The sequence below is a fragment of the Xenopus tropicalis genome, chromosome 9 (assembly GCF_000004195.4).
Source record: "Xenopus tropicalis strain Nigerian chromosome 9, UCB_Xtro_10.0, whole genome shotgun sequence".
In the NCBI taxonomy this organism is placed as follows: Eukaryota; Metazoa; Chordata; class Amphibia; order Anura; family Pipidae; genus Xenopus; species Xenopus tropicalis.
In genome coordinates this window covers 47,111,605-47,132,872 of record NC_030685.2, presented here as the reverse complement: position 1 = coordinate 47,132,872, position 21,268 = coordinate 47,111,605, and the positions used below count along the sequence as shown (strand labels likewise).

General features: G+C 39.0%; 1 protein-coding gene across 2 annotated transcripts; it reads left to right on the top strand.

The window, feature by feature from the left end:
* Positions 1-798: 798 nt before the first annotated feature.
* Positions 799-20,720, top strand: kpna7 (karyopherin alpha 7 (importin alpha 8)). Of its 2 annotated transcripts, XM_012970176.3 has the most exons (11): positions 799-869; positions 1,799-1,905; positions 7,265-7,405; positions 9,423-9,508; positions 10,911-11,179; positions 11,744-11,826; positions 12,219-12,482; positions 14,004-14,237; positions 15,905-16,087; positions 19,367-19,516; positions 20,557-20,720. In XM_012970176.3, exons 2-11 carry the CDS (start codon positions 1,840-1,842, stop codon positions 20,650-20,652), a joined length of 1,572 nt encoding a protein of 523 aa, XP_012825630.1. In that variant the 5' UTR covers positions 799-869; positions 1,799-1,839; the 3' UTR covers positions 20,653-20,720. The 2 variants fall into 2 exon arrangements, with proteins under 2 accessions (XP_012825630.1, NP_001135557.1); NM_001142085.1 differs by lacking the exon at positions 799-869 and having other exon boundaries at positions 1,829-1,905; positions 20,557-20,716.
* The last annotated feature ends 548 nt before the right edge of the window (positions 20,721-21,268 follow it).

Below are 21,268 nucleotides of genomic sequence, written 5' to 3'. Positions count from 1 at the left end.
CTACAGGAAGGAGGAAGCGCTCGCTGCTTGAGGTGAGGTAAGCGATCTAAGGGGGGTGCCTAACATTTTGGCACCCCCAAGTGACTTAGCCTTTCCTTCTCCTTTAAGGTCACATCCTCATTGCACACCTAATAGTTAAAGGGGCTGATTTACTAACCCACGAATCCGAACTGGAAAAATTCCGATTGGAAAACGAACATTTTGCGACTTTTTCGTATTTTTTGCGATTTTTTTCGTCGCCGTTACGACTTTTCGTAAATTGTCTCAATTTTTTCGTAACCATTACGACTTGCGCGAATTGTGGCGACTTTTTCGTAGCCATTACGATTTGCTCGTATCTTGTCGCGACTTTTTCGTATTGAGCGCTCGTAAACTGCGGGCAAAACTTTCAGACTTTGCATGATTTTGGAAGCCTCCCATAGGACTCAATGGCACTCTGCAGCTCCAACCTGGCCCAAGAAAAGTCACGATACTGAAGCTTGAATGAATCCGAAACTTTCGTACTCGGCGCAAAGGCTACGAAAAAGTCGCGACAATTCACGCAAGTCGTAGCGCTACGAAAAAGTCGCGACATTTTGCGAAATAGTCGTAATGGCTACGAAAAAGTCGCGTCAATTTACGAAAAAATCGCAAAATACCGATCATTACGAAAAAAACGCATTCGGACGCCTTCGGACCGTTCGTGGATTAGCAAATCAGCCCCAAAATGTTATTGTTCAGCACAACTTCCCCTTTTGCTAGTTTATACAGAAGCAGTGGCCAGCTCCGTGTTTTAGCTTATCATCCCCAACTACAGTCAGGTGATCCCTGTAGTAGCCAATAAAAAGGGTAGCCATTTGGTAGTTTTAACCTTGGAAAGCAAGTTGCAGGTAAAATTTAGTCCCTGTGAAAAGTGTATAATGAAGCATTAGAGTGCTTAATGGATCAGCTAACAGTTTATGTAGAACTGACCAGAGATGACTTTGACGTGGACAGCTTGTGTTGCTAAGTGTGGGCAAACAATCTTTATCTTGTTTAAAGGGGAGGGCTTTATGCACAAAATGGCTTTGTGTCCTTAATATGTTGATAATTGGTAGGTACAAAGGATCTGTCTGTTGCACCCCTGCCCAGTTTAAAATTGGTTAGTGGTGAGCACAACTCCCTTTTTGCTATAGTTTATACATGAGCTGTGACCAACTCCAGGTTGTAGCTTTCACCATTTGAGAGCTTAATCTTGGAAAGCAAGTTGCAGGTAAAATGTACTCTCTGTAAAAAAAGGTGTAATGATATAGAAGATTTCTTTAATAAATTAAATAAAGGTGAATTTTGGGAATGGCCAGACCAGATATTACTTTGACAGTCCTCCAGTGTAAATGTGCTGCAATGTATGGACAGACAATCCTGGTTTTGCATAAAGGGGAGGGCATTCTTTAGTAGTTTTATGCACAAAGTATCTTGTGGTCAATTTAACTGTAGTGCTTGTATTTCACCCCCACCTAATGGTTTAAAATTGTGTAGTGGTGCATACAACACTTGCTATAGTTTGCATTTTATAACACCTTAAGTAACCTGTGTTCTGTCAGCACATGTGGGGTGTATGGCTGCTACTGTTTGCATTGGGGTGTTGTAAATTGCTGGGCCTGCATGCTTCTCCGTTGTTTGCTTGATTTAGTGGTTTGTAAATACATAGCTGTTTAAATATTGGTTCTTTAATCCTTTCAATCTCACACTTGCTAAAAAAAAAAAGGCTACACTTGCCATTACTTCCCACTAAAAGAATTGGTAGGCTAAACGAACCCTCCTTTTGATTCCATTCAAGCAGTACGTCGCAAATCTGAATTTGTAATACTATCAATCAAAATGCCGACCACAAATGAAGCAGATGAGAGGATGAGAAAGTTTAAGAACAAAGGCAAAGACACAGCGGTAAGAATCCAATGTCCCTGCATACTATTACTTTTATAGTGTGTAAGTGTTTGAGTGACAGTTTGGTTCCATGGCAAACTTTTGTTCAGTCAAGGCTTGTAATGACTATCAAAGTATCTTTATCTTATCTTTATCTTGTGTTAATTACTTAATTCAATCAACTTTGGTTGATTCACTAAATTGAAATGCTCATGCACAGTACCACATGGGGTAAAACATAGTTCACTGATCCCTATGGCTATTTACACATGGGGAGAGAGGACAATGCTGAAAAAATTGGAATATCTCTAAAATATGCTGCTTTTTCTGTGTCCCCAATATATAGAAAATCTACTAACCTTAAAGATGTTATTCACCTTTGAGTTAACTTTTAGTATGATATGGGGGGGGGGGGCATGGGGTCTGCTTTCTCTAGTTGTAAAGTCTTCCTGCCCCACCAGCAAGCAGCAGAACGGATAGGGAGGGAATATGCAGGCAGAAGATGCCAGTGGGGGGTGGGGAACAGGTATCTCTGTGCAGCAGGCCCCTCTGTTTTTGTTTTTTTTTTGGGGGGGGTAGTGCACATTAGTTACGCCACTCTCTCCACCTGCTTACAATTGCAGGCAGAGAAAAGGTGGACCGTACGACTTGGGTGCCCCTGGTTCTTCCTGGAAGTTCCTGGCTCCTACACTACTCTATATAGGCCCCCTACCTAGGACTTCCCCAGTGTAGAATCTCCTTTAACCTAATTCCCTAAAAGCAAACATTACAGCACTCTGTATTCTATGTACATATGTACTATGTACTCGGTACATTTTCCAAATGTAACAGCTGGCCACTACATGGCCAATGTTCTCTTCCATTGGTTGGGTGAGAACAAGTGTTTGGTTGTACCCCTTTTCTAAAGTTGTGGAAGTGGAATTTGGAGTGAAACTGCTTGCGTGTGCCTGCACCTGGGCTGATGCAATGGCTCTGGGTGCAGGTACAACAATCGGCTTTTTGAAGTGGGGCAGATTCTTGGCCTATGTTTATCCACAAGCTGGAAATTGTCCTGTGTAGCAGATGCCTCAAGGTGACCATACACCTCTGCGATGTCGCCAAGCAAGCGGATCTTCTCCCGATATCCCCCACCTACGGGTGGGCCATATCGGGAGAATCCAGGCTAAAATTATAATGACTGACCTAGGCAAAGTCTGTCCGGGGACCGCATCAATGAGCCGATGCGCTCCCTGATCTGACTAGATTTTCTAACCTGCCTCATCGAGATCTGCTCGATTTCAGGCCAGATATCGGTCGGGCAGGCCTGTCGGTAATCCCCATACATGGGCCGATTAGCTGCCGAATCAGTCTAAGGGACAGATATCGGCAGCTAGAATCGGCCCGTGTATGGAGACCTTTACACTGAATTGTTTAAGCACCTTTTCTACAGTGTAAACAATCCCTGTTTGGTCAACCTTTCTACATATCTGCAATCTTTTATACCCTACGCTAGAAGCAATGTATATTATATTTTGGGCTCCTATACCACCAGCCCAAGGCAACCACAGCCCCTTAGCAGGGAAGCTCTATGCCCCCAGAGATGCCCCCAGTAGCTCCCCATCTGCTTTTCTGCTGATTGACAGCAGCACAGAGCATGTGAAGCGTTACCTGAGCTTAGATAGAATATTACTGTCACAATATAAGGCTGATTAGTAATAAAGATAATTACTACATGGCAGCTCTGAAACCAGTGCAGTTAGCATTAGGATGTAATGATCAGCATCACCCTATGACAGGACAATCTAATTTGCCACAACCCCTATGCTCAGCTTCTCAACAGCTGTCCTCCGCACACTGAGCATGCAGACACTTTTCAAGATGGTGACCCCCTGTGCCAAATTTGATGTCCTGTTATGCAAGGCTACTCTGAGACACCATGCTACCAATTATCTTGTACTCATTCCACTTGCATGTCTGAGCCACAGTGGGTATGCTGAGGTAGTTAATACAGGGCTGCATTAACTTGCATGAAAGATTTTTTTGTTTTTTTGCAGGAGAATGCAGAATCAAATTCTGGTGTGTAAGAGCACTAAAGGACTCTTGTAGTTAGCAAAATTCCAGCGACCTTGCATCCTTCAGTAAGGTGCATTCTGTGTCATGTTTTTACTTGCTGGTGTCCTGAAAAGCACTCAGGAAGATACTTAAAACAGTTTCCTGGTTTGTTTTGTGATTGTGGCATTCTAAGGCAGCCTAATTGCACAAAGTAAGCATGCATTTGCAACAAGAAATCCAAGCAAGGTTGAAAAACTACATGGTTATGTTGCTTTGTTGCCAGCATCAATAAAAAGTAGTAGAAAACTCTGCAGAAGGTGACTGCTACAGATGCAGAGAGGTTACCAGTTGAGCAGTAGCAAGAGGTGGTTGACACCATATTTGTTGTCAAGATCTTTGAAAAGATCTATAAGTTCAGTGTACAGGATGCCAAGGATATATTAAACGGAAAACAGATAGATGGGAGTTAATATGGCTGCAAGGGCACATCATGTGCATAAATGGTCTTTTCTACTGACCTACCCGAAGATAACAGATGTATGGTCTTAGTCATCTGGTACAGAATTTTGAGGAATCTATGCCTGCTCAAATCATGGAGCGCATTGGACAAAACACAAGCTCTTTCTGGAAAGACCCAGTGCGAATTAAAGAGACTCAAATGATGTAGAACAGTTGGTAAGCTTGGTTGTCGCTTAAGGTTTTTCATCGACCCTTTGCTTTAATGATTGTACTGACCTCTCAAAGGTCTCCTCTCTAGAGACAATACGCCTTTTTTTGAAAACATTGCCTTTAGTGTAGCTTTTAGAATCTTAGGGTGATGAAAACTGTTTGTTACAAACTTATATAGGAAACCTATGGATGGGAACAATCCTATAGCATACAGTTTTATTCTCTTCTATTCTCACATTCACATACAGAACCAGATTCTGAATATTGCATAGTAAACTTAACTGTGGGGTGTGTTAGCAGCCGTGCAAAAGTTCTTGGGGGCCTTGCTACAGTATGAATATATCATCCACAAATCTACAGTACACATTGAGAAAGGCTTGTATTACAAGAACCGTTTTTCTTAAACTTATGTATTCATATACTGATGATGGTGGAGTGACAGCTGCACTCATTGATATGCTCATTAAAATTTCTCCATAAACCAAAAGTAGTTCCTTCATAAGGGAAAAGTAGTGTTTTTTGCTAGACTGCCTTAAAGTATAAAAAGAACATCAACTGGGTAAATGAATGTCCAGTGATGCCTCTTTCATATATCTTGAATAGCCTCAAATTTATTTGTTTGGCTCAACAGTTACATAACAAGGCAGGTGCATTGTGATGGGAGACATACACATACTACTCCCCACACCACTCTACATACAGTAGAATAGATGTTACATTAGCAGACCCCCCAAACAACTGCAGTTTCAAGAGCTTCAAGGCATAGATATAGACATAACATGCAAGAAAAACAACCTATGCCCTTGGACATTAAATGATGCCTTATTAACACACGTATGAACCCAAACAAAGTTAAAATCTTATTGCAGGACTATTTTTGTAATAATTCAAATGTAAATTATGACCCCCAAACTGTCTGCTTAGCGCATAAACCTACAACGCACAGCCAGCTTATCTCACTAGTGATAGCCCTTCATAACAAAAAAACACTACAGAGATCTGCAGCAGAAAATAAAGGAAATGAAATTATCCTATTACAAATAACCCACTACCACATTATACAAAGATGTACAAAAGCACAAATTGATCTAAAACTCCTTACCAAAACTGACTACCATCTAAAAATACTACAGTAAGTAATTGTTGAGAGAGGAAAAACAAGCTCAAAGCAGAATACCATATCTGAAAAATCACAACGATAAAATCATGGACCCGCTACAAATTGCTAATCATTTTGCTAAGTACTACACCTCCCTTTACAACTTTGCTAACGAGCAACAAGAATCTTTAACCTAAACAAGAACAACATATCCAACAATACTTGACAAAAAATACCACCCCCACAACACACTTCCCCCAAACTGAACAGTTGAATGCCCCTATATCAGCAAAGGAAATCAAGCAAGCAAACTTTTAAAACCAGCTAAATCTCCCAGTCTCACTAACATGTACTACAAACTTTTTCAAGATACACTTATACCTTACCTTCTAAAACTATTTAAAAATATCATGGACACAGGCAATATCAACCTTGATTTTTTATTAACATCTATTTCCACAACTATATTCCAAAATTTTAGCCCTTAGAATAAACAAGGTCCTCCCCTTGCTTATACATTATAACCAAGTTGGATTGTGCCATGTATACAGGCCCCAGGTAATACCAGGAGATTCTATAGTCTGTTACATCATATAAAACTCAAACAAATTCAAGCTCTTCTCTCCTTAGATGTGAAGGTGTTTGACAGTATCCACTGGGGGCATATAGAGCAAACACTACACAAATACAGCTCAAGTGGTGGCCTTGGGGATCCTGTCTGACGCCTTTCAAATCACAAATGCCACTAGGCAAGGCTTCCCACCATCTCCTTATATTTGCATTAATGGTGGAACAACTGGCAGTGAGATTGAGGGGGGGGGGGGGAATGCAGATTTCTGACATTACAAACAAATCAGGCCAGCACACTATAGGACTGTTTGCAGACGATACAATATTGTCGTTAACTAACCCACATATTACCCTACCAAATGTAATGCAAGAACTTGACACCTTTTCCTGGTACAAATAAAACACAAGCTCTCCCTATTATCACAACCAGAAACAACACCTTAAAAGTAACTACACCTTTGAATGGAAAAATATCCTGATGTTCTCTAAAAGGACAACAATGCACCATTACAGAAAGCTTTACAAGCGAATTATTCTAGATGGAAATCACACTATATATCTTGGTAGGATGGTCTGTAACAGTGGCTTAGGCCAACCAAATCTTCTATATTACTATAAAGCCTTGCTATTAGATACCGCAATTAAAATAGTCTATACCACCTCAGACAATGGCTAGAGCTAGAGATTGGAGAATTACAATACTTTACTATATCACTGCTTTGAGATCTATAAGGATGAGTATGAAATTTTGACAGGAGAGGTTTTTTTTTTAGGGATTGCAATTTTAGCATTCCAATTAAAGAGGCTCTTAACAAATAGATCTTTTAGGTGTATTGTTTTGGTAGACTCTTGTTACCATTACATTGTGCATTTTGAGTGACCTTTAAACATCTACCTGCCCAGTTTCTAATGAAAGCAAGCTTACTGTATGGATTCCAGTGTGCATCCTCTATAATCATGTCCTCCATAACAACATATTAATTTAATTCAATAGAAAGTAATTTCTTACAGGAGCTGCGGCGCAGAAGAGTAGAAGTCAATGTGGAGCTAAGAAAGGCAAAGAAAGATGAACAGATATTGAAGAGGAGGAATGTGTGCTTCCCAGAAGAGCTAGTTCTCTCTCCAGAAAAGAATGTTATGCAGAGTATGCAGGTGAGTCCTATAATGAAGTTTAGTCTCAATGTGCAATTTGCTGTATAACAAATATAAATTAATATTTGACCTTCAAATGTAACTGATCACTGCTGATGCGGTGATCTCAATTAATACACAAAATCACAGGTTGTCTTGAGAATTTTATATATATATATATATATATATATATATATATATATATATATATATATATATATATATATATATATATATATATATATATATATATATATTTATAATAATTTGTGGTAATCCCCTTTAGCAGTAAACATTTGGGAAGTTTCCCTTGAGTCAGATCTTGTTTGAGTTAATGGGAAATGCAGTAGTCCCAACCTACTTTTGAGAATCATTAATATTTAAGGGCAAATTAGTATGGTAGCTGTTAACACCATTCTCTTGTGGCTCAATTTCATTGATGTGGTGGAAGGAGAGAAATATATGAATGGTGGGCAAGTGGAATGATCCTTGCCCCAAAGGCCAGTATGATGTGGGTGCTAAATCTTGGTTAATGATAAAAAATCCAGATGGGATTAAGAGTATTTGATAAATTTCCCACAAAATGGACAGTTGGTGATTGTATAAATTAAAACTGCTTGAAGTTTTATTGCAGAGGTTTTATTTAGACATATGGTTGAACACGATGGATGTTACTGTCTAATTGTTGTTTTTGTGAGCCTTGTGGATCTTTATAAATAGCACCAAAAAGAATAACAAAGGGTAGTGTTGCAGCACTACTAAAAAGCTTTGGCAAAATCAAAGTAGATTGCAACTTAAAATGTAAGTAATTTGACCTATCCATGCTGATTACTAATAAGCTTCTGTGCTTACTAGCATAGAATCTGGGTTAGTGCATTTGTTGGTAAAATAGATTGCCCAGGCTCTAATGTTAATGACTATAATTACTTTGCCTAACAAAATGCTGTTCCTAATTTAGCCTTTCCTTTGCTTTGGCTATGGTCACATGTAGCTGTTCTTTGGATTGCACATTGTTGATTCCAAGATGAAGTCAAATTTGCTAAATCAGAAGAACGCTTGTTGATTTGATGCATCGAGCACAGATTACATCCGCATTCTGTCTACTAGAACATTTGTCTTTCAAAACCCCTGAATGAAGTCTATAAAACACTGAATCAACATATTATCTTTTTTGATTCTGTGACATTGTATGCAATTTTTTTTGACTGGTCATTTTTTAGACAGCTGATCACTTGTTACCAAGTCAATACACCTTAGAACCCATTTGCTTTATAATTTTTTTCCTCGTATTTCCCTTTTTCCTACAGCTGTGTTCAATTAATATTTAATATGTCTTATACTTTAAAGGAGACCTATTGAATAAATGGAAAAACCCCAAATTTTGTAGGCAATTATGAATAATATATTGTGCCAGTTTTACTTTGGGCTAAACATTAATCCTACCTGTAAAAATAACTTCTTTATTGGATCTCCCTATAGATCTGCTGGTGTTGCAAATGACGGGTGGGCGAGTCCTAATGGTCCCTGCCCGAAACACAGTAGGAGAGGGATAGCCAATCAGACTTGCACTCACACAAGCAAAGATAGGGAACTGAAGCCTATCAGGTCAGCCTAGCTGCTGATTGGTTCCTATCCTACAGTGCAGTGTATTGAGTGCCGCCGGCTCCCCTGCACATCCAGAAAATTCAGCTAGCAGGAAGTGGAACAGATGGGGTTTTGGTGGAGTTTCTCAATAAATCAGTCTGAAACACAACTTTTTTAAGTACAATCCTGTGTTTAGAGGAGTTTAATTTACTGGTACATTCTTAATTTTTATGATGTCTCCTTTAAGGGGCCTATTTAAAATGGTGAATTTAACTGTTTTATTTTACACCAGCCAATAGCTACTTGAGAAAATAGCCTAAAAAATACAGAAATAAACTAGTCAATGGGGGAACATTTTATGACACCCTAAGCTTCTTGGTTTGAACATTCCAAAAGATACATCTGTGGCTTACATTTTAATGTTGGTACTTCACTGCATATTGAACCCCTACAGGTTCCTTCACTTTCTCTAGAAGAAATTGTGCAAGGAATGAATTCTGGCGATACCGAAAATGAACTCAGGAGTACACAAGCTGCAAGGTAATTGTTGTCAGAATGTTTAACTTTCTGTCACGTGACAGTGTGCAAGGTTCTACCACTTGACTTCTAACAAATGACCTTCTTCCAGTACTTCAATACAATGGTATTTTGCACTCCTAATTTAATGGAATATGACTAGTTTTTCTCACCACTGCAGACACACACATTAGGTGTTGCTTAAGGGGGATATGCATTCAGCTTAATCTCACTTGAGCTGTGCGACTTAACCCTTATGTGGCCTTGAACATCATAATCATTAAAGCCTTGATAGCCACTTGCCACTATCCCAACCACTTAGATAGGATGACCAGATTTGTCTAGTGTGGCATCTGTCTAAATATACCTTTAAAACTGCATTGCTCCACAGTACCTCTTTATTAGGCAGTAGTTAAACATTATAGTATCACTGCTGCTCCCATACAGTGCTTCACAGGGTGAAGCACTGTTAAAACACAAACACTTACTAAAATAACATTTTTAAGATTTTATGCACCGGCCTTGTGGGTTCACTAGAGGCTGTTGTGGATGGTCAGTCTTTGCAGCAGGCAGTGCATTGGCAGGAGCTGGGGGGGGCTGGAAAGAAGTTCTAACAGCTGATCATGTCTGCTGTTAGAAGTTGGGTCCTTGCGCCAACTTGGCAGTGCCCTTGGCGGGTTGCTGGGGACAAAAGCCACCAGTACAGTGAGCCTTTACTGCAAAGCACATGCTTGGCAGGTAAAGCCTTTTCCCACAAGAACATACACTGTAGTATCTATGTGCTTGGCATGTAAAGGATTAAAGGATTTGGCTGTCTGGCCCTGGAAACAATAGTATTCTGGAAGAAGCAGGCACGCCAAACAATCTATTCTATTAGTCACATACTGGAGCTCTACAGGACGGCTATCATGTGGAAAGCTATTAAGTTGTAGTGAGAAAGTTAAAAGGTCTCTCTGAGCAGGGCACAGCCAGGAAGGCTATCTGCCTGTGTAAGGAACTCCCAGAGGGGGTGGGGTGCTGCCTGCCACTGCAAGGAGCAGAGGGAGTCTTTAGTCAAGGGACTGACAGTCTGAGCAACTGAAAAAAGCCAGGTGAATACACTATCACCCCACCCCCCAAAAGGAGTATCATTTGAACAGAGGAAACCCCCCAAAATTTGTTTTACTGGTAATTCACAAGAGGCCTAGTTTAGTGAGGGACCCATGAAATATGCAAAGATAGCACCCAGTGGGCAAGTTATTGACTATTTCAGATTTTCATGCTAAAATGGTCATCCTGTGTTAAACTGCCTTAGTTTGAAGAAAGTGTCTGTAGATTCCATACAGTAAGTAAGAAAAACTAGAAATAGTCATAAAGAGAGCATTAGCCACTGACAATTTGAAACAACTGCTGGACAGCAATAACACTTACCTAATTTTCCCTGCAGAAAAATGCTATCCCGAGAGAGGAATCCTCCATTAAATGATATAATAGAGGCAGGATTGATTCCAAAGCTGGTAGATTTTCTGAGCCGTCATGACAACAGCACCCTGCAGTTTGAAGCTGCCTGGGCACTGACAAACATTGCTTCTGGGACCTCAGACCAAACAAAGTCTGTTGTGGATGGAGGCGCCATTCCTGCTTTTATATCGCTTATTTCTTCACCACACCTTCACATCAGTGAACAGGCAGTATGGGCACTGGGAAATATTGCTGGTAAGGTTTGAACTAATGGTAAATGCTAGCCTAAAACCATGTATAAAGCTGGTTAATACTACTGTCCAAATACAATCAAGGTACAGAGAAAATATGTTAAAGGGGAGCAATGAAAAACTGGATTATAAAGGATTGCTGATAGGTTTTTGGTGTGGTGGATTCGTTTCACTTTGAAAAATGCTAATTAGAGCTTGGCTCACTAATGTGTATGTGTATTTCTTTAGAGAGTATATCTATTTTGTCACTGTCTATTACGCTTTATAGCAGAAGACATTTTTGCAATCAGGTATGTCCCACCAAGCTTTCTTCACCTGCTATGTTTTGAGTAGTCTTTGGAATTTAGCCACAATTTATATCTGCTTTCCCAATGGCAAAGTGAATCGATGTGGGGAAAGAACATGTGGTACTTCATTTTCTGAAGTTGCTTTAAGTTTCTTGTGTGGCATTACCTTAACTGTGTTCCATAGATCATATTGAAATTTGAGTGCAGACTAGAATTTTTTGTTCTCCTTCCTGTATTGCCTGATTCTAGAATTCACACATTTTAAATGTTTTTTGCTGCAGGTGATGGTCCAATGTACAGAGACTCTCTAATCAACTGCAATGTGATCCCACCACTGCTGGCTCTGGTTAACCCTCAGACTCCGGTATTTAAATCTTTCCTTACAAAGCTCAATTCACACTTTTAGGACCCTTCCCTTCTCTAACACCAGTGAATTTTATAAAGTGTATGCTAAAATCTGCTGCTAATCTGGGGTTAATTGCCTAAATAAAAGCTAACCTGTACATTCCTATACCCATTAGAAGGTTCCATTTTTTTATATATTATACCTACTGGCCTAAGCCTTGTCACCTTGACTAAACAGGCCATAGAAATATAAGATGCCTGACCAGGCTATTTAAATATTGGTTAGAAGGTCGGCCCAGGTAGCAGGGATTAAAAGTAATAAGCTCTGTTTATGGTTTTATGCTTTTGGCATTGGCGTTTAACACCAATTTCACTTCCTAGCTAGACTAAACTAATATTTTCATTTTTAAGATTGGTTATTTGAGGAATATTACATGGACTCTATCAAACCTTTGTCGGAACAAGAATCCATACCCTCCCATGTCAGCTGTTCTCCAAATTTTACCAGTATTGACACAACTATTACATCATGAAGACAAGGACATTCTGTCTGATACTTGCTGGGCAATGTCTTATCTTACTGATGGCTCAAATGATAGGATTGATGTTGTGGTAAAAACTGGGATTGTGGAACGTCTAATACAGTTGATGTACAGCCCGGAACTAAGTATACTGGTGAGTACACTAAAATGATATCCCCCTTTAATTTTGTGATTACTACAGTAAAATTGTACTGTAAAGTAATGTGCATTATTTTTGGGGCATGGGTATGGATTTTAAATGCCACTCTGCCAGAATGCATGGCCTAACTGTTCTGCAGTCTAGCGAAAGCAATGAGGCTTTTGCACCTGGAGTACGAAACTAGTAGATTTACTAATTATAAATTTTTGGAGACCGATATAGTTTACCTCAGGATATACAAAAGCTCTCTAGTTTGGAATTTAAGCAGCTATCTGTTTTCCATTTACCTTGGCAACAAGGCAGTGTTTTCAATGGGTTGCCACCTTTCCCCCTGCCGAAATATGGGCAGGAGGGTGTGTGGTGATGTCATGGGGCAGAACAGTGAATTCTCAGGCGAGGGCCTGGCCTCCTTGACAGGAGAGGGCCCCTCTCCTTTGAAATTCTACATGAACTAACTTCACAGTATCTGATTCAATAAAACCGCATAGGCAGTTCTCTTTATGTTGAGTGACACCGGCTGCTGTCTGGAAAACCATATAACAAATCTGTCATAGCAATAAAAGAAGGAAAAGTACTTTCCCAATGTAGCATTACATTCAATAGTCAATAGTTTTGGCACTGGATTGGCGAATTCTTAATTAGTGCATTTTGAATGCTTTTTTAATTTCTTAACTTAATGACTTTAATGTCTGCTCTTCATCAGTGGTGTTGTAGTAAGATGAACTAAAAATCATATTTATAGTGCTTATACTGGCTGGGTAACTGTATTACACTTATAGTAATAAAGTGTAATTTGTACCTGCAACTGATTTAGAGCCAGGCTTAAGTACTTTGACTAGATTGTTACCCTAGGCAAATGTGCCAGTTTAACTGGACATGCGTGGTTTTCAAATGAAGGGGAATTCACTGGGAGCAGGTGCACCACAGATGCAAAATCCATTCATTCAGTTTTCCCACTTGCTGTTACCTAATGCATCTGCCTGTACCCAGTTTCCCAGATCTCTGCTTAAAACATTTTTGAGATGCTGCCAATACAAAAGCAACCACAGTAATAAATGGTTGTTACAATTGTTTAATGGCTAAATGTATTGATCAGGGTTAAGATCTCTGTCAAAGTGCCTGCCTCGTACATGCACCTAGTCAGCCTCTTGTTTGACCTGTCTCCATAGTGGGCCCTAAACACTAGGCTCGCTAAACAAAGTTGTCAGACTTGTGTGGAGAGCTTTCCACCATTTTTTTTTTTTTAAATTTGCGGTTACTCGGGTTTTGGGTATTTTTAGGAGAAATGGGTGTAAAATGTACTGAAAAGTTAGCATAACCCATGATACAATAAGATGAATTTATATAATGAAAATGTTACCAATATATAAAAAGGATTGGTTAGTATCAGCTTAATTTTGTGAATTTAGGTTTTAGGTGGTAATTCAGTTATTCAACAAGTGTGAGCGCTTTTCATCTTTGCATCATTTTGAATGCTTTACTTAACATGCCTTATTGTGTTTCTTTTTTTCTCAGACACCATCACTGCGTACTGTTGGAAATATTGTCACTGGTACAGACAAACAGACCCAGGCAGCCATAGATGTTGGTGTCCTCTCCATTCTGCCACAGCTTTTACGACACCAAAAGCCAAGTATTCAGAAGGAAGCAGCATGGGCTTTAAGTAACATTGCTGCAGGGCCAGCTCCCCAAATACAGCAAATGATCACTTGTGGATTGCTCTCTCCTTTAGTGGATCTTCTCAAAAAGGTAAACTGGTTTTAATTTCAGTCCACTTGAGATCCTACTTTAGGTCTTAGTTTTCTTAATTAACATGTTTCTTATAGACATAAACCTTTTTGCTGCAGCTGTGTAGCAGGGCATTGGGTAGCAAATAAACCCAGCAATGCACATAGCCAAATAAGCATTAAGGATGTACAGTAACTTGCACATGTGGAGACTTGGCTAGATAAACTTCAGTTGAATAGGTTTTAAAACTGATGAAGCAGTTTGGTTATTAAAGAAACTTTTTAACCCTTCCTCACTGCATTAGAACATTTATGTGAGGCAGGTGGTAAATTACTGTTCTGTCTAATGTGCAAAACACATTCAAAGGTCTTCCCAAATGATCAACACATGGCCTGTAGTTTGCATTTCATCCATTCCATGTGCATATATCACCTTTTAAAGGAGACGTATAGTGAGAGAACACCCCCAATCTTGTAGGCAGTAATGAAAGTGTCCGCTTTCCCTCTTGGCTAAAATGAGCATTAATGATGATGACATTTAAAAATGGTTCCTATTGGAGCTCTGGTCCCTGTCTGTTTCAAATGACTTGCATCACAGGAAATGGCATTGGGTAGGCCATAAATGGTAGGTATGTCACAAAGTAATGTGGTGAACCAAGGCACATGTTGTAGTCTTGCATGGCAAAACAATCGGTTAAACAAAATTAATGTACACCTTTCCAGATAATCCTCTCAATCCTCACACAGCATTCTCTATTCATAAGCCCCCAGCGCCCCTGTTATTTGGAAATGCACAAGAAGCGTGTTAACCATTAAATGCTCTCCTCTCCTAGTAAAACTATCCCCCTCTTCGGTTGTTGTCTTATGGCTGTCTCACTACAGCCTGTAGATTCCCCACTAACCTACTCCTAAACATTCCAATCCTTAACTGGTGCACATCACCCAGGGTCTACCCAAAATTAGTAAGGCTGCCCTTACTAACTAGCACAGTGTCTGCAATGTCTTGCCTTTTGAAGTTACCTAAGTTAAGTGGAAGTCTCTAACTCGTGCACTTCCTGAAGGGATCCCCTACAAGTCAACCTTGGTGCCTGGTACCTGCTGGCTGAACTGCATATTGCCTAGCTATTTACATATCAAATAAAATATATATTTTATCTTCTACAAGTGGTGGCTATGTTTTAACATTCCCTGCTTAGAAGCGGGATGGGCAATAGAAGCCCTGTAGTCACACAAGCAAAGAAAGGTTTCAGTTTCCTGTAAGGTCCATCTAGCTGCTGATTGGCTCCTATCCAACAGTGCACTGTGCCGAGTGCCACAGGCTCCCCTGCACAGCCTGGGAAAGGAGGCAAGAGTGGGTACAGCAATACACAAATGGGGGTAATATACACATGTCCCCTTTTACAGTGGTTTTATATTTAGTGGGGAATAAGGTTTTTTTTGTTTTCTGTGGATGGAGCTTTACTTTTATAGGTAATTTGCGGTTTTCATAGTTTCCCTATAGATTGGTTTAAATACTGCTTTTCCACAAGGGTATACCTCAAGATAGGTATACCTCAAGATAGGTATACCATTGATGTAGTGGGGAATCTCTCTTGCTCTATAAGGTATATGTGCATTTTAGCTTTTTATATTACTATTTGAGACCCAGCTTTATAAATGATATTCTGAATTAACACCTAAAATTCATAGGGAGACTTTAAGGCTCAGAAAGAAGCAGTTTGGGCTGTAACAAACTACACCAGTGGAGGAACTGTGGAGCAAGTGGTTCAGCTGGTACAGTGTGGAGTGTTGGAGCCCCTTTTAAATCTACTAACTATTAAAGACAGCAAAACTATTCTTGTAATTCTGGATGCCATCTCCAACATTTTTCTGGTGAGTATTTTCTGGGTTATTTTTACTGTAATGGTTATATGGTTAATACCTTGGAGTTGGAAATGCAGACTTGACGCTTGCTATTCCAGCTAATTTCAGCTTTTGTTTAAGACTTATTACTAAAACTGAGGTTGTAAACTGTAAATGTCCAGGCTGTAATTGTGGTATTTCTAATTTTGCTTATGTCCCTTATGGTTTTTGGGTGTGCATTGTGTAGGTCTGCAAAGTCACTCCCACCATGATGGAAATTTAAAATTGATATTTAATGGACAAAAGTGGCTAAAATATGGTATTTACATTCCCAAAAGCCTGCAGTTCATAAATCAAAACTTTATACAATGGTTATTTGGGTTGATGATTAAAGACTTTAAAGTCTTAAAAACAATATTGTTTGCATAGTTTCCACTGGCCACTTACACCAATGCCCTAGGTAATTAAACATTTGAAACGGTTTGTAAATATTGCAGCATAAAACTGCACACATTATGCCTAACATAATAATAATCTCTGCATGGATGTTCCAGTCTCCCCATAGTGGCCTACTTTATTTTTACCACCTTTTTTTCCAATCATTTTATGTGTCTTGTATGTGTCCCACTGGTATACAATGAGCTATTTAGTAAAAGTAAAGATTAAAGAGTGACTGAAGTTTATCAGAGCACAGGTCACATGGCTGAGGGCCCCTGGGAAACATGTCTAGCCTGATGTCAAATTTCAAAATCTAAAAAAAGTTTGCTCTTTTAAAAAATATATTCGTGCAGAGCTCTGCTGGAACTGATGCATTTAAAGAAAATGTTCCCACGTGATAGAATCCCGTTTAATTAAAAATATAAAAATATGGCGCTAGCAACTAGGTGGTACAAGGAATTCCCCCCCCTCACCCCCCCCCCCCCCCCCCCCCACCCCAGGGGGCAGGTTTTCACACATAGGTTTAACTTAATGGCTGTCTACTATATTACTATGATATCTGTTACTTTGATATAAAAGTCTATGTTGCTATATCCACTTTAATTCCATGTACTGATAGTAAAACATGACAACTTCCAAGGGGTGAATACTTTTACAGGCACAGTAATAGCTGAGATACAGAAGTTGCACCTCAGTTTCCTACTGGTGACTGACTACATGGCCAAGGAATTCAAGTCTAGAAACAACCCTTCAGATCATTCTGCTGCCAGATGGGCAGGATGAAGCCTGTTTTTGGTCTGTGAAACCATTAAGAAACTTAGGCCTATTTCTTCAGAAGTAAGTTTGGTATTTACTTTGAGATCGTTTAGTCTAATTTTGCAACTGAATGAATCCCAAGGAGATGTCACAAACAAACTGTTTGCTTTCGGAGTAATATTTAGTATGTGATTTTTATAGTGCTTTTATTTGCATCTCAATGTAAATGTAGAACTCACTAGGAGGTATAGGTGGCCCTGGTGCTTTGGCCCTGGCCCCTTAGCAAGGGGAGAAATTCAAGATCAAGTAGAAGTTTTACTGCAGAAAAAAGGAAATCATTTTAATCAAATAGACCTCAATTTTTAAAAAATTATAACTATGGGAGACCTTCCTGTAATTTGGAGCTTTCTGGATAACAGGCTTCCAGAAAAGGGATCTCAAACATGTAACTACTTGTAACATATCAAAATATAACTGCCATCAATGCAATATTATAAAAATTTTAAGTATGAACGAATAAACGCAAGGCTAATGCTGAATATGTTTAGTACAGTGTAATTTAGGGTTTAGACCTTCCTGTTGCATTTCAAAATTATTTCATTAGAGGTATAAAATGTCTATTTCTATTTGCAGAGTATATTTGGTTAGACCATCCTGTTTAGATACAGGAGAGGATTCATATCTATCTTTAGAGTCCTTATTAGGGTTTTCCTGTTTTTGTTTGGCAAATACATTACTTAACTCGGGGTCATGCCCTGATTACTTTGGTTTTGGCACCACCTTGTGGTCATATGGGATTGTGTGATATATGTGCTGAGAACCATTTGACCCATTTTCAGCAATTAACAGAAAATTCTAAATAGTGTATATGCTGTGCGCACTAGGCCTGCACTCTAGGCTGCTTCTAATTATGTAGGTAATTATGAATAATATATGGTGCTGGTTTCACTTTCTGCTAGAAATGTATCTATTCTGTAAAAATGGCCCCTTTTTATTGGAGCTCCCTATAGATCCTGTTCTCAGATCAGTTCTCTGTCTGTGTTTGAAATAAAGGGTGGGCATGTCATGCCCTGCACTCACAGGCAAAGACAGGCTTCAGTTCCCTATCGGGTCAGCCTAGCTGCTGATTGGTTCCTATCCTACAGTGCCTGTATGGAGAGCCACCAGCTCCCCTGCACATCAAGAGAATTCAACCAGCAAGAAGTGGTAGAGATGGGCGGGACCAGTGGGGTTATGGTGGAATTTTTCAATAAATCAGTCTGAAACGCAACATTTTTGAGCACAATCCTTCTATATCTAGAAGAGTATAATTCACTGGTACATTCATAATTTTTATAGGATATGTCTCTTTTAAAGTTTGAACACCTTTCTGGGGGTTTCGGGGTCTTGTTTTTATTACACATAAAAGCTGAAATTGCCCTTTAAGCTGCAAGTCTCCAGAACAATAGTGGAAATATGTCACAAACTGCTTCAGATGAGACACTCAAGTCTTTTATAGAGGATAATAAGGCATACCTTATTTAAAAAGTAAATGACCACTTTCTGTGTATTCTGTGGTTACAGCTGTGCAAGCAGCAAAGTGCATATGTGGGGGCTTAACTAGTCAGCAGGCAGTATCGTGTCAGGTCCTTGTGATTTTGTAGGATGGTATATTGAACTTAGTGTGTGTGTGTGTGTGTGTGTGTACATATATATCCTGAGTCCATCTGCCTTAGGTTGTCTTGATAGGAAACACTGGGGGATTTAATGATTTTAATGATAAATGTCCATTATACAGAACTACCCCTCATAAGGGAGTGTTATAAAGACATCTGAGTATGTGACCAAAATGTTGATTATGCACAAATAAACCGTGCAACACAAAAAATCTATCACACAGCACCCAGGCACAGGACTTTTACCGTGTGTGCCCTCACTCAACTATAGTGTGCAGCAGGACTGTCCAGACCTTTTGGAGCGGCAATCGGCAGGCATACCCCATAAAAGCACCCCACTTCCACATTTGCAGGCTTAGACGCAGTCCACCTCTGGTGTACAGTATATTAAAATGTGTGTAATATATAAATTTATATTAAAATATATATATTTATATTAAAATATATTTTTTTTTTTAAGGCTGCAGAGAAACTTGGTGAGCAGGAGAAACTTTGCTTACTTGTGGAAGAACTAGGAGGGCTAGAAAAAATTGAAGCTCTACAAACTCATGACAATCACATGGTTTATCATGCAGCTTTGGCTCTAATAGAAAAATACTTCTCAGGAGAGGTAAGATCTCAAGTAATCTTTCGGTTATGTGTAAAAGCATGGACCCAAAATTAAAATTAAAATATATTAATTGAAGCTTTGGAATAAAGAAATAAAAACAAATATATAATAAAAAAAAAGTGGCTGGCCACCCCACTATATACATTTTATATCCTTAACCACCTTGATTTATACTAAAAAGGTATATATAAAATCACAAGCAACAGTGCCAATATAATCTTTTGAAGCACCAACAATTTTCCTCAGGAAAATATAGAAAGTACAGGATATCGAGTCCCACTGAATAGGAGTCACTTTATACTTTAATGTATCAAAGGAAGAAATTTGCAGGGAGTTAAATCTTGTATGCTATAAAACACAATAGCCCTAGGGCTTAACAATATGTGTGAATGGGAGTGTGCACTGTCGGACTAGGATACCCTGGGCCCACCAGGTACTCGACTCAAGGGCCCACCACCCAGCCATTACATACATTTTTCTTAATATATATTATGACTGTCCATCCAAGTCCTATATTTTCTGGAGGATCCATTTTTGTTGGAGTTGCAAGCAATAAAATATATATTTATATTGGCACACATGATATATACTTTTCAAGGTGATGCTGGTCAGCAACTTTTAAGTTTATTAAATGTTTGTTATATTCCTGAAATCCAATCTTGTATTTTTTTTTTTTTTTGGGGGGGGTGGAATTTTTTTTTTTTTATATTTTTAAGTATTTCCAATCTTGTATTTTTATATTAAATATTTTGGTTCCAGACCTAGTCAATTCAATTATGTTTGTGGTATTCTAGTGATCTACAACATCTTGGTTGAATTGCAGTTTGATACCCTTACTGAAAATAGACCCTGTGAATTTCATACTGGGGTGATATGGTCTTGAAATACTTTTAGTAGTTATAATTGCCTTTAAAAAAAACTGCTTGGTTTTGATCGGCTTTGTATCCTAAAAATTAGCAAGCAGAGTTTGCAGTAATTATGGTTAGTGGATGTAACAAATTTGCACAAGTGTGAATGACACTTTTATTTTAATTCTTTAGGAGGCGGATGAAATGATTGCTCTAGAGCCAGAAGTGGGAAAGGACACCTACACCTTTCAGGTCCCAAATATGCAAAAAGAGTCTTTCAAATTCTGAATTTCTAAGCCCTACTCTCATATACAGTTGTTCAATTAAAAAATAAAGCAAGTACTTTTGGAAATTTGGATTCTGTTAATGCCTTTTTTTTTTTTTTTTGTAAAATTACAAAAGGAAAAGCAAATCTTAAATCAACCAAAGAACAGTCCAACATTTTCTGGGTCACAAAAGCAACTGTTACATTGTCGTATGTCCCTCATAGACAAACTGGGTGTGTACCCCCTTCTGCCCCAGGTAGGGGGATATACAATAGGTTATTTTTATTATGAAGATCAGTGATCTGTACTGGGATAGTGCAGATGTGTTAAGGAGATTACTCTGGTTAGTCAGACCCTCCAGATCACACCAGGCACCACAAACTTGTTGAATTAAGTTTTTTTTTTTTTTATTGTGGGAGGTGTTGTGGCCATCCAGGGCATCACTATAGTTTCATTAGCATAGAGTAGTAATATGAACCATAATATAGTGTTTTAAGGTCCTCAAACTCCCCCAGAAGGCATCTTGCTGGTACAATCACTTTGGGGGGTCTGTTTATTTGCCAGAAACTCTATTACTTACAGACAATATCTACAGAGACTGGGGACAATCATGTAAGTAAGCAGAGGCCATTCCACAT